The sequence below is a fragment of the Dama dama genome, chromosome 12, assembly GCF_033118175.1.
Source record: "Dama dama isolate Ldn47 chromosome 12, ASM3311817v1, whole genome shotgun sequence".
NCBI classification, from domain to species: domain Eukaryota; kingdom Metazoa; phylum Chordata; class Mammalia; order Artiodactyla; family Cervidae; genus Dama; species Dama dama.
This window is the reverse complement of record NC_083692.1, coordinates 63,913,221-63,926,610: the sequence shown is the minus strand read 5'-3', so window position 1 is coordinate 63,926,610 and position 13,390 is coordinate 63,913,221. Positions and strand designations below refer to the sequence as shown.

The following is a 13,390-nucleotide window of genomic DNA, read 5'->3' as shown; positions in this document are numbered from 1 at the left end:
CCCAGGAAGAAGAAAAACTACACAACTTGGCCACCTCTGGCTCCCGGTGCACCAGCTCTGATGGAAGCCTCTCATCTGGTGGCACCTCTGGCTATAATAGCAGCCCAGCCTTGCCAAGCCAGCTCCAGTCCCCAGACAGTGTGGTGAGTAGGCAAATGCGAGGCATGAACCAGGGGCCAGGACCGCTGTGATACTTTGGAAGTTTTGTCTCCTAGGGGCCACTCACTGCTGACATGAACCCTCATGAGCAATGGCCTTTGGTCTTCCCTGTGGTTTTGTCTCCCTTCCCTGCTCATTCATTTATTCAACAGGTATTTATTTTGTGGGCACTATTTTAGTCACTGGACAAAATTGTTCTTGTCCTTAAACAGATTATTAGAGGGAAGTAGCTTGTTTTATGATTAATTATTGTTGTAGAAAATTCTATGAAGAAGGAGTGCAAAACAATATGAAACAGGAACCTGACTTAGTCTGAAGGATCAGCAAAGATGCTCTGAAGAGACTGTGTTTAAACTGAGACTGGAAAGCTGAGAGGTAGTTAACTCTAGAAGTTGGTGTCTGGAGATACTTGGGGGGCAGAAGAGCTTTCCAGGTGGAAGACTCAGCAAATGAGTATTTAAGGGAAGAATTTTATGGGGAACTACAAGAAGGTTAGTGTGGCTGGAATGTAACGAGTGAAATGGAAGAATCACACAAGAAAAGACTAGACAAGGCAAGGTCATGTATACTCTATTGAAAATTCTGGCTGCTTTCTAATCCATATGATTATGCTATTTCCCGAAGCTGCTGATGAATTTTTTAGTGGGGAGAATGACAAACTTGCCAGAGAAGAGGCAAGAACAGCCCTGGTAGACCCGCTTATGACTGTGACAAAGCTGAGAGATGACAGTTGCTTGGTTCAGGGCACTGCCCAAGTGGAGAAGCCGATGTGCATGTGTTGACTAGAGAATCCACAGGCACCAGGTGGATTGGAAGTTGGAGCCAGGGAGTGGGAGGAGTGAGAGCCACACATACTTTGGGCTCAAAGGGCTTGTGATGTCCATGTGATGAGGAGCCCTGGAAGGGACAGGTTTTGAGGGGAAGATCACCATCTAGTTTTGTATTGACTGTGTTGAAAGTACATGTGAGAAATGCAGGGGAGTAGTTGAAAATCAGGCAGCTTGGATCCAGATCTGGAGCTCCGAGGTGCGATCTGGCTGGGGATATAAAATCTGAAAGCAAAACTTTTATGTGTTTTATAAGCAAAGCTTCACATAGTAAAAAAAAAAAAAAAAATAGTACTCAAACAGTAACAAAGGTACAGAATGTCAAGTGCATCTTTCAGTCTCCTTCTTGCCTCCCCAGAAGCATTCATCCATCTCAGTTTGCTGTATATTTCCAGAGATATCCTGTGCATCTATTAGGATATGTATATCTTTTAAAAATATGTATATCTTTTTGTAAAGTTCATGAATGGAAGCATACTATACCCATTTTCTCTCTGCTCTTTTTCCTTAAAAATATTTTTTAGATATTGTTTCATATCAGTAAATCTGGTGCTTTTTTCAACAGCTGAATAGTGTTTTTCTCTTTTATTGCATGTTGTTTTGTAAATAAGTTTATTTGTATCATCTTTTTAGATTCCACATACAAGTGATATCATATGATATTTGTCTCTTCTCTGTCTGACTTATTTCACTTAGTATGATAATCTCTAGGTCCATCCATGTTGCTGCAAATGGCTCTATTTCCTTTTTTATGTCTGAGTAATATTCCATTGTATATTTGAACCACATCTTCTTTATCCATTCATGAGTTGGACATTTAGGTTGCTTCTTTGTCTTGGTTATTGTAAACAGTGCTGCAGTGAACACTGGGGTGCCCAGGAGTAGAATTGCTAGATCATATGATAATTCTATGTTTAGCTTTTTAAAGAATCTCCAGCTGTTCTCCATAGTGATTATACCAATTTATATTCCCATCAACACAGAGGGTCTCTTTTTCTCCATACCTTCTCCAGCATTTAGTGTTTATACACTTTTTGATGATGGCCATTCTGATTGGTGTGAGGTGATATCACATTGCAGTTTCAATTGATTTAATAATTAGCAATGTTGAGCACCTTTTCATGTGCTTTTTGACCATCTGTATATCTTCTTTGGAGAAATTTCTGTTTAGGTCTTCTGCCCATTTTTTGATTTTTTTTTTTTATATTGAGCTGCATGGGCTGTTTGTATATTTTGGAGATTAATCCCAGGTCAGTCACTTTGTTTACAAATATTACCTCCCATTCTGTAGGTTGTCTTTTCATTTTGTTTATGGTTTCCTTTGCTGTACAAAAGATTTTTAAGTTTAATTAGTTCTTATTTGTTTATTTTTGTTTTTATTTTCATTACTCTAGGAGGTGTATCCAAAAAGATATTGCTGTGATTTATGTCAGAGTATTCTGCCTATGTTTTCCTCTAAGAGTTTTATAGTGTCTGGCCTTAAATTTAGGTCTTTAATCCATTTTTATTTATTTTTGTGTATGGTGTTAGAGAGTGTTCTAATTACATTCTTTTACTTGTAGCTGTCCAGTTTTCCCAGCACCAGTTATTGAAGAGTGTATTTTTTCTCCAGTTTATACTCTTGCCTCCTTTGTCATAGATTCACTGACCATAAGTGTGTGGGTTTATTTCTGGGCTTTCTATCCAGTTCCATTGATCTATCAGTCTTTGTGCTAGTACCATACAGTTTGATTACTGTAGCTTTAGTATAATTTGAAGTCAGGGAGTCTGATTCCTCCTGCTGCATTTTTCCTTTTCAGGATTGTTTTGGCTATTCTGGGTCTTTTGTGTTTCCATATAAATTTTAAAATTTCTTGTTCTAGTTCTGTGAAAAATGCCATTGATAATTTGATAGGGATTGCACTGAATCTGTAGATTGCCTTGGTTAGTATGGTCATTTTGACAATACTGATTCTTCCAATCCAAGAACATGGTATATCTTTTCATCTGTTTGTATCATCTTCAGTGTCTTTCATCAGCACCTCATAGTTTTCAGAGTATAGGTCTTTTGCCTCCTTAAGTAGGTATATTCCTAGCTATTTTTTTCTTTTTGCTGTGATAGTAAATGGAATTGTTTCCTTAATTTCTGTTTGTTTTTTTCATTGTTAGTGTGTAGAAATGCAAGAGATTTCTGCATATTAGTTTTATATCCTGTAACGTTACCAAATTCATTTAGCTGTAGTAGCTTTCTGGTAGCAACTTTAGTATTTTCTATGTATAGTATCATGTCATCTTCAAACAGTGACAGTTTTACTTCTTCTTTTCCAACTTTTCTTGTATTTCTTCTTTTTCAATTTTTCCAACTTATATTTCTTTTCTTTCTCTGATTGCCATTGCTAGGGCTTCCAAAATTATGTTAAATAAAAGTGGTAAGAGTGCACATCCTTATCTTGTTCCTGATCTTAGAGGAAATGCTTTCAATTTTTCATTATTGAGTATGATGTTAGCTGTAGGTTTATCCTATATGGTCTTTATTATGTTATGATAGGTTCCCTCTATGCCCACTTTCTGGAGAGGGTTTTTTTTTTTTTTTATCACAAATGGGTGTTGAATTTTGTCAAAAGCTTTTTCTGTACATGTTGAGATGATCATATGGTTTGTATTCTTCAACTGATTAATGTGGTGTATCACACTGATCGATTTCTGGGTACTGAAAAATCTTTGCATCCCTGGGATAAATTCTACTTGATCATGGTATATGATCCTTTAATGATCTTATTGTTAGATTGCTTTTGCTAGTATTTGTTGAGGATTTTTCATCTGTGTTTATCAGTGTTATTGGCTTGTAATTTTCTTTTTTTGTGATGACTTTGGTTTTGGTTATCAGGGTGATGATGGCCTCATAGAATGAGTTTGGGGGTGTTCCTTCCTCTGAAATTTTTAAAAATTGCTTCCAAATGATAGATGTTAAGTCTTATCTAGATGTTTGATAGAATTTGCCTGTGAAGCCATTTGCTCCTGGACTTTTGTTTGTTGGAAGTTTTTAAGTCACGGTTTCAATTTCAGTACTTGTGATTGGTCTGGCTCTTATTTTCTGTTTCTTCTTGGTTCAGTCTTGGAAGATTGTACCATTCTAAGAATTTGTCCATTTCATTGGCATATAGTTACTTGTAGTCTCTTATGATCCTTTCTGTTTCTGTGGAGTTAATTATAACTTCTTTTTCATTTCTAACTTTATTGATTTGAGTCCTTTCCCTTTTTCTCTTGTTGAGTCTGGCTAAAAGTTTGTCATTTTTGTTTATCTTTTTCAAAGAACCAGCGTTTAGTTTCATTGGTCTTTTCTATTGTTTTATTTCTGCTCTGATCTTTGTGATTTCTTTGCTTCTACTAACTTTAGGTTTTGTTTGTTCTTCTTTCTCTAGTTGCTTTAGGTGTAAGATAAGGTTGTTGAGATTTTTCATTTCCTAAGGTGAGATTTTATTGCTATAAACTTCCCTCTTAGAACTGCTTTTTCTGCATCCCAGAGGTTTTGGATCATTTTGTCTCTAGACATTTTTTTACTTCCTCTTTAATTTCTTCAGGAATCCATTGGTTACTGAGTAACATTGTTTAGCCTCCATGTGTTTGTGTTTTTTACAGTTTCTTTCCTTGTAGTTGATTTCTAATCTTAGTATTATGGTCAGAAAAGATGCCTGATATGATTTCAATTTTCTTAAATTTGCAAAGGTTTGCTTTGTGGCCCTGCAGAAGGTTCTGTGTACACTTGAGAAGAATGTGTATTCTGCTGCTTTTGGATGAAATGTTCTATAAATTAAGTTCATCTGGTCTTATATGTCAGTCTTTTATTGATGATTGTTCAGTAGTTGTGATTCTGGTGGTTTCAGAGAGGAGGTGAGGTTAAGTCCTTCTGTTTCACCATCTTGTCTCCTCCCCATAATGATTGTTGAATAGAGTAAAACTTAAATTCTCCCTCCTACCACAAGCTTATTCCTGTGCTGCTGCTCTATTATGATTTGAAATTACATACACATGCCTGGAATACCAGATAGGGAAGTATATTGGTAGAATTTTCAGATCATTGGCTTATCATAAAAGGATATAACTCAGGAACAGCCAGAAGGAAGAGATGCATAGGACAAAGTATGTGGGAGGAGCCACCCTCCCCAAATCACATGTTCACCAACTCCGAAGCTCTGTGGTATATTCCTTCTTGTTTGTTTTTTACATGAAAGTTAGGATTAGCATGTTTAGCTCAATTATAAAAACTTGTTAGTATTTTTAATGGGACCATATTAGATTTATAAATCAACTTATAGAGAAATCACATCTTATCCTGTTAATTTCCTAACCAAGAATATAGAAGGTTCAGTCCTTCTTTTTATGATTTAAAACTTTCCCTTTATGTGTCTCTGAAATTACATATCCAATTTCTTCTGCTTTATCTTTTTTATTTCTGTTATAAATATATTTTCTCTTCCTTTATGTCTTCTGTCTGGTTGTTTTCTTGTATGTATGAAAGTTAAGTTGAATGCTATGTGTTAATTTTGTGCCCATACTGTTTTTTGACTGATTCTCTAGGTCCACGTTTATACAGTAGTCACTAACACAGGTAGCTTAATTTATTATGTTAAAATTTCAGTTCTTAAGTCACACTAGCCACATTTCACATGGTCAGTAAACATATGTGGTTAGTGGTTACCATATTGTGAAGCCGTGCCCTTGATTTTTTTTTTTAAGGTATACCATCACATCCTCTGCAAATAGTGATCATTTGACCATTTGTTTTCTAATTTTTGAACCACTATTTTCTTCTTCTTTTCTAATTGAATGAACCTAATGTCCCAGCATAAATAAAATAATAGTGATGACAGTAAACATCCTCATCTTATTTGAGGCTTTAGTGGGAATGCTTCAAGAATTTCCTTCATTTAAGCTGAACGCTAACATTTGAGCTGAAATAGATGTATTTTGCAATATTAAGGAAGCATTTATCTATTACTATTTTATAGAGTATTCTTATCCAAAAGGTTATTTCAGTCTCTAGAGATGAGTTTAATTGATCTGGGGGCTAATGAGTTTAATTAGCTAATTTAATTTAGCTAGTTTAATTAGCTAGTTTAATTAGCTAATGAGTTTAATGAGTTTAATTGATCTGGGGGCTAATAATTCATACATTCTTATAATACTTTATATACTTATACATAGGATATCTTCTTTTAATGAACATTCAGAGTCTATTTGCTAATATTGTATTCAGGATTTTGTGTCAGTATTTATTAATTTTTTTCCTGTAGTTTTTGTTTTTACAGTATATTTCAGATTTTGGTATCAATGTTATACTTTTCATAGAAAAAAAAGGTTGAAATTTTCTTTTTCAATGTTTAGGAATAGTTACAAAGGTAATGGAAATGTTTAATCCTATTGAATTGTCAGATTAAAGTCAGATGATGCCAGGACTTGGGGACATAGGAACCTTATAAAGTCTTCTGACCCAGCAGTGCTTGCAGAGTTTATGAGGGAACATGTATGAAATTATTTCCTAAAGCATTACTTGAAGTGATAATGAGTTGGAACCCAGTAGAGAATCCATCAGTGAGAGAATAGATATATAAGATGTGGTCAATGCACATTTGTAATACTATGTAAAAATAGGTCAGTTCAGTTGCTCAGTTGTGTCTAACTCTTGGCTGACCCCATGGACCGCAGTACGCCAGGCTTCCCTGTCCATTACCAACTCCCAGATCTTACTCAAACTCATGTCTATTGAATTGATGATGTCATCCAACAATCTCATCCTCTGTTGTCCCCTTCTCCTCCCACCTTCTACCTTTCCCAGCATCAGGGTCTTTTCAGATGAATTAGTTCTTTGCATCAGGTGGCCAAAGTATTGCAGCTTCAGCTTTAGCATCAGTCCTTCCAATGAATATTCACGACTGATTTCCTTTAGGGTTGACTGGTTTGATCTCCTTGCTGTCCAAGGGACTCTCAAGAGTTTTCACCAATACCACAGTTCAAAAGCATCAGTTCTTAGGAGCTCAATTTTCTTTATGGTGCAACTCTCACATCCATATATGACTACTGGAAAAATCATAGCTTTGACTAGACGGACCTTTGTTGGTAAAGTAATGTCTCTGCATTTTATTTTATTTTTTTTGTCTCTGCATTTTAATATGCTATCTAGGTTGGTCAAAGCTTTTCTTCCAAGGAGCAAGCATCTTTTAATTTCATGGCCGCAGTCACCATCTGCAGTGATTTTGGAGCCCAAGAAAATAGTCTGTCACTGTTTCCATTGTGCCCCATCTATTTCCCATGAAGTGATGGGACTGGATGCCATAATCTTATTTTTTGAGTGCTGAGTTTTAAGCCAGATTTTTACTCTCCTTTCACTTTCATCAAGAGGCTCTTTAATTCCTCTTTGCTTTCTGCCATAAGGGTGGTATTATCTGCACATATGAGGTTATTGATATTTCTCCCTGCAATCTTGATTCCAGCTTGTACTGCATCCAGTCTGGCATTTCACATGGTGTACTCTGCGTATGAGTTAAATAAGCAAGGTGACAATATACACCCTTGACTTACTCCTTTCCCAATTGGGAACCAGTCTGTTGTCCAGTTCTGTTGATTTTTTGACCTGCATACAGATTTCCCAGGAGGCAAGTAAGGTGGTCTGGTATTCCCATCTATTTAAGAATTTTCCACAGTTTGTTGTGATCCACACAGCCAAAGGCTTTGGCCTAGTCAATGAAGCAGAAGTAGATGTTTTTCTGGAATTCTCTTGCTTTTTCTGTGATCCAGCGGATGTTGGCAATTTGATCTCTGGTTCCTCTGCCTTTTTGAAATCCATCCTGAACATCTGAAGGTTCTTGGTTCATGTACTGTTGAAGCCTGGCTTGGAGAATTTTGAGCATTACTTTACTAGCGTGTGAGATGAGTGCAATTGTGCGGTAGTTTGAGCATTCTTTGGCATTGCCTTTCTTTGGGATTGGAATAAAAACTGACCTTTTACAGTCCTGTGGCCACTGCTGAGTTATCCAGATTTGCTGGCAATTTCACAGTTATCATCTGTTAGGATTTGAAATAGCTCAGCTGGAATTCCATCACCACCACTAGCTTTATTCCTAGTGATGCTTCCTAAGATCCACTTGACTTCGCATTCCAGGATGTCTGGCTCTAGGTGAGTGATCACACCATCATGGTTATCTGGGTCATTAAGATCTTTATTGTACAGTTCTTCTGTGTAATCTTGCCACCTCTTCTTAAACTCTTCTGCTTCTGTTAGGTCCCTACCATTTCTGTCCTTTATTGAGCCCGTCTTTGCATGAAATGTTCCCTTGGTACATCTAATTTTCTTGAGGAGATCTCTAGTCTTTCCCATTATATTGTTTTCCTCTATTTCTTTGCAATGTTCACATAAGAAGACTTTCTTATCTTTCCTTGCTATTCTTTGGAACTCTGTATTCAGATGGATATGTCTTTCCTTTTCTCCTTTGCCTTTCACTTGTCTTCTTTTCTCAGCTATTTGTAAGGCCTCCTCAGACAACCATTTTGCCTTTTACATTTCTTTTTCTTGGGAATGGTTTTGATCACCACCTCCTGTAGACTGTTACGAACCTCTGTCCATAGTTCTTCAGGCCCTCTGTCTATCAGATCTAATCCCTTTAATCTATTTGTCACTTCCACTGTATAATCATAAGGGATTTTATTCAGGTCATACCTGAATGGCTTATTGATTTTCCCTACTTTCTTCAAATTAAGTCTGATCTTTGCAATAAGGAGTTCATGATCTGAGCCACAGTCAGTTCCTCGTCTTGTTTTTGCTGACTGTATAGAGCTGCTCCATTTTCGGCTGCAAAGAATATAATCATTCTGATTTTGGTATTGACCATCTGGTGATGTCTATGTGTAGAGTCGTTTGCTGTGTTGTTGGAAAAGGGTATTTGTTATGACCAGTGTGTTCTCTTGACCAAACTCTGTTAGCCTTTGCCCTGCTTCATTCTGTACTCCAAGGCCAAACTTGCCTGTTATTCCAGGTATCTCTTGACTTCCTACTTTTGCATTCCAGTCCCTTATGATGAAAAGGACATCTTTTTTGAGTGTTGTTTCTAGAAAGTCTTGTAGGTCTTCATGGAACTGTTAAACTTCAGCATCTTTGGCATTAGTGGTTGGAACATAGACTTGGATTGCTGTGATATTGAATGGTTTTCCTTGGAAATGAACAAAGATCATTCTGTCATTTTTGAGATTGCACCCAAGTATTGCATTTTGGACTCTTGTTGACTATGAGGGCTACTCCATTTCTTCTAAGGGATTCTTGCCCACAATAGTAGATATAATGATCATCTGAGTTAAATTCACCCATTCTGGTTCATTTTAGTTCACTGATTCCTAAAATGTCAATGTTCAATCTTGCCATCTTTTGTTTGACCACTTACAATTTACCTTGATTCACGGACCTAACATTCTAGGTTCCTATGCAATATTGTTCTTTACAGCATCAGACTTTACTTCCATCACCAGTCACATCCACAACTGGGCATTATTTTCACTTTGGCTCAGCCTCTTCATTCTTTCTGGAAATACTTCTCTGCTTTTCTCCAGTAGCATATTGGGCACCTACTGACCTGGGGAGTTCATCTTTCAGTGTCCTATCTTTTTGTCTTTTCATACTTTCCTTGGGGTTCTCAAGGCAAGAAAACTGAAGTGGTTTGCCTTTCTCTTCTCCAGTGGACCACGTTTTGTCAGAACTCACTACCATGACCCGTCCATCTTGGGTGACCCTACATGGCATGGCTCGTAGTTTCATTGAGTTAGACAAGGCTGTGATCCAAGTGATCAGTTTGGTTAGTTTTCTGTGATTGTGGTTTTCATTCTGTCTGCCTGTCTGCCCTCTGATGGATTAGGATAAGAGGCTTGTGGAAGCTTCCTGATGGGAGGGACTGGCTGTGTGGGAATCTGGGCCTTGCTCTGATGGGCAGGGCCATGCTCAGTAAATCTTTAATCCAGTTTTTCATTGATGGGTGGGGCTATATTCCCCCATGTAGCTTGGCCTGAGGCTAAACTATGGTAGGAGTTATGGTGGTAATGGTTCAGTTCAGTTCAGTTCAGTCGCTCAGTTGTGTCTGACTCTTTGCGACCCCATGAATCACAGCACGCCAGGCCTCCCTGTCCATCACCAACTCCCGGAGTCCACTCAAACTCACGTCCATTGAGTCGGTGATGCCCTCCAGCTATCTCATCCTCTGTCATCCCCTTCTCTTCCTGCCCCCAATCCCACCCAGCATCAGGGTTTTTTTCCAATGAGTCAACTCTTTGCATGATGTGGCCAAAGTATTGGAGTTTCAGCTTCAGCATCAGTCCTTCCAATGAACACCCAGGACTGATCTCCTTTAGGATGGACTGGTTGGATCTCCTTGCAGTCCAAGGGACTCTCAGGAGGCTTCTCCAACACCACAGTTCAAAAGCATCAATTCTTCGGTGCTCAGCTTTCTTCACAGTCCAACTCTTACATCCATACATGACCACTGGAAAAACCATAGCCTTGACTAGACAGACCTTTGTTGGCAAAGTAATGTCTCTGCTTTTTAATATGCTATCTAGGTTGGTCATAACTTTCCTTGCAAGGAGTAAGCGTCTTTTAATTTCATGACTGCAGTCACCATCTGCAGTGATTTTGGAGCCCAAAAAAATGAAGTCAGCCACTGTTTCCACTGTTTCCCCATCTATTTCCCATGAAGTGATGGGACCAGATGCCATGATCTTAGTTTTCTGAATGTTGAGCTTTAAGCCAACTTTTTCATTCTTCTCTTTCACTTTCATCAAGAGGCTTTTTAGTTCCTCTTCACTTTCTGCCATGAGGGTGGTGTCATCTGCATATCTGAGGTGATTGATATTTCTCCCTGCAACCTTGATTCCAGCTTGTGCTTCTTCCAGCCCAGCGTGTCTCATGATGTACTCTGCATATAAGTTAAGTAAGCAGGGTGACAGTATACAGCCTTGACGTACTCCTTTTCCTATTTGGAACTAGTCTGTTGTTCCATGTCCAGTACTAATTGTTGCTTCCTGACCTGCATATAGGTTTCTCACAAGGAAGGTCAGGTGGTCTGGTATTCCCATCTCTTTCAGAATTTTCCACAGTTTCTTGTGATCCACACAGTCAAAGGCTTTGGCATAGTCAATAAAGCAGAAATAGATGTTTTTCTGGAACTCTCTTGCTTTTTTGATGATCCAGCAGATGTTGGCAATTTGATCTCTGGTTCCTCTGCCTTTTCTAAAACCAGCTTGAACATCTGGAAGTTCACGATTCACGTACTGCTGAAGTCTGGCTTGGAGAATTTTGAACATTACTTTACTAGCGTGTGAGATGAGTGCAATTGTGTGGTAGTTTGAGCATTCTTTGGGACTGCCTTTCTTTGGGATTGGAATGAAAACTGACCTTTTCCAGTCCTGTGCCCACTGCTGAGTTTTCCAAATTTGCTGATATATTGAGTGCAGCACTTTCACAGCATCATCTTTTAGGATTTGAAATAGCTCAACTGGAATTCCATCACCTCCACTAGCTTTGTTTATAGTGATGCTATCTAAGGCCCACTTGACTTCACATTCCAGGATGTCTGGCTCTAGGTGAGTGATCACACCATCGTGATTATCTGGGTCGTGAAGATATTTTTTGTACAGTTCTTCTGTGTATTCTTGCCACCTCTTCTTAATATCTTCTGCTTCTGTTAGGTCCATACCATTTCTGTCCTTTATCGAAGCCATCTTTGCATGAAATGTTCCCTTGGTATCTCTAATTTTCTTAAAGAGATCTCTGGTCTTTCCCATTCTGTTGTTTTCTCTATTTCTTTTCATTGATCACTGAGAAAGGCTTTCTTATCTCTCCTTGCTATTCTTTGGAACTCCGCATTCAAATGGGAATCTTTCCTTTTCTCCTTTGTTTTTTGCTTCTCTTCTTTTCACAGCTATTTGTAAGACCTCCTCAGACAGCCATTTTGCTTTTTGGCATTTCTTTTCCACCGGGATGGTCTTAATCTCTGTCTCCTGTACAATGTCACGAACCTCCATCCATAGTTCATCAGGTGCTCTGTCTATCAGATCTAGTCCCTTAAATCTATTTCTTACTTCCACTGTATAATCATAAGGGATTTGATTTGGGTCATACCCGAATGGTCTAGTGGTTTTCCCTATTTTCTTCAGTTTAAGTCTGAATTTGGCAATAAAGAGTTCATGATCTGAGCCACAGTCAGCTCCTGGTCTTGTTTTTGCTGACTGTATAGAGCTTCTCCATCTTTGGCTGCAAAGAATATAATCAAATCTGATTTCGATGTTGGCCATCTGGTGATGTCCATGTGTAGAGTCTCCTCTTGTGTTGTTGGAAGAGGGTGTTTACTATGACCAGTGCGTTCTCTTGGCAAAACTCTATTAGCCTTTGCCCTGCTTCATTCTGTACCCCAAGGCCAAATTTGCCTGTTACTCCAGGTGTCTCTTGACTTCCTACTTTTGCATTCTAGTCCCCTATAATGAAAACGACGTCCTTTTTGGGTGTTAGTTCTAAAAGGTCTTGTAGGTCTTCATAGAACCCTTCAACTTCAGCTTTTTCAGCATTACTGTTTGGGGCATAGGCGTGAATTACCATGATATTGAATGGTTTGCTTTGGAAATGAACAGAGATCATTCTGTCATTTTTGAGATTGCATCCAAGTACTTCATTTCAGACTCTATTGTTGACCATGATGACTACTCCATTTCTTCTAAGGGATTCCTGCCCACAGTAGTAGATATTAATGGTCATTTGAGTTAAATTCACCCATTCCAGTCCATTTTAATTCTCTGATTCCTAGAATGTCAACGTTCACTCTTGCCATCTCCTGTTTGACCACTTCCAATTTGCCCTGATTCATGGACCTAACATTCCAGGTTCCTATGCAATATTGCTCTTTACAGCATCGAACCTTGCTTCTATCACCAGTCACATCCGCAACTGGGCACTCTTTTTGCTTTGGCTGCATCCCTTCATTCATTTTGGAGTTATTTCTCTACTGATCTCCAGTAGCATATTGGGCACCTACCAACCTGGGGAGTCTGTTGTTTTCAGTGTAAGAGTCAGAATCACAAACTGGATGAACACCTAGGCAAAGTACTGAGTGAAAAGCACTGTGAAACAGTGAGGTAAAACACATTACTATTTGTATAAGTTAAAACTACATACAATAATACAATCCTTTTGTAAGGATACATACAAACAAAATGATGTATCCTAAAGAAGTCAGAATAATTTAAGGTGGGTAGGAGAGGGAAATTGGGGATGAGAGATTAAAATATTTTTAGAATTACCTAATTTTTTAAAATAGAATATAATGATTCTGTGAAAATGACAAGGCCTGGTGTTCGGCAGGATAAGTTTTTTGAAAAATTTCTTCTTTGGAAAA

At 38.2% G+C, this 13,390-nt stretch overlaps 1 protein-coding gene across 1 annotated transcript in view; it reads left to right on the top strand.

Annotated features, from left to right (window-relative positions):
* The window catches only part of STARD9 (StAR related lipid transfer domain containing 9), a 116,862-nt gene that overhangs the window by 97,838 nt on the left and 5,634 nt on the right, over window positions 1–13,390 (top strand). Inside the window, exon 27 of the mRNA XM_061157457.1 lies at window positions 6–143. Coding sequence (XP_061013440.1) covers window positions 6–143 — 138 coding nt within the window. The remainder of the gene's footprint in view (window positions 1–5; window positions 144–13,390) is intronic.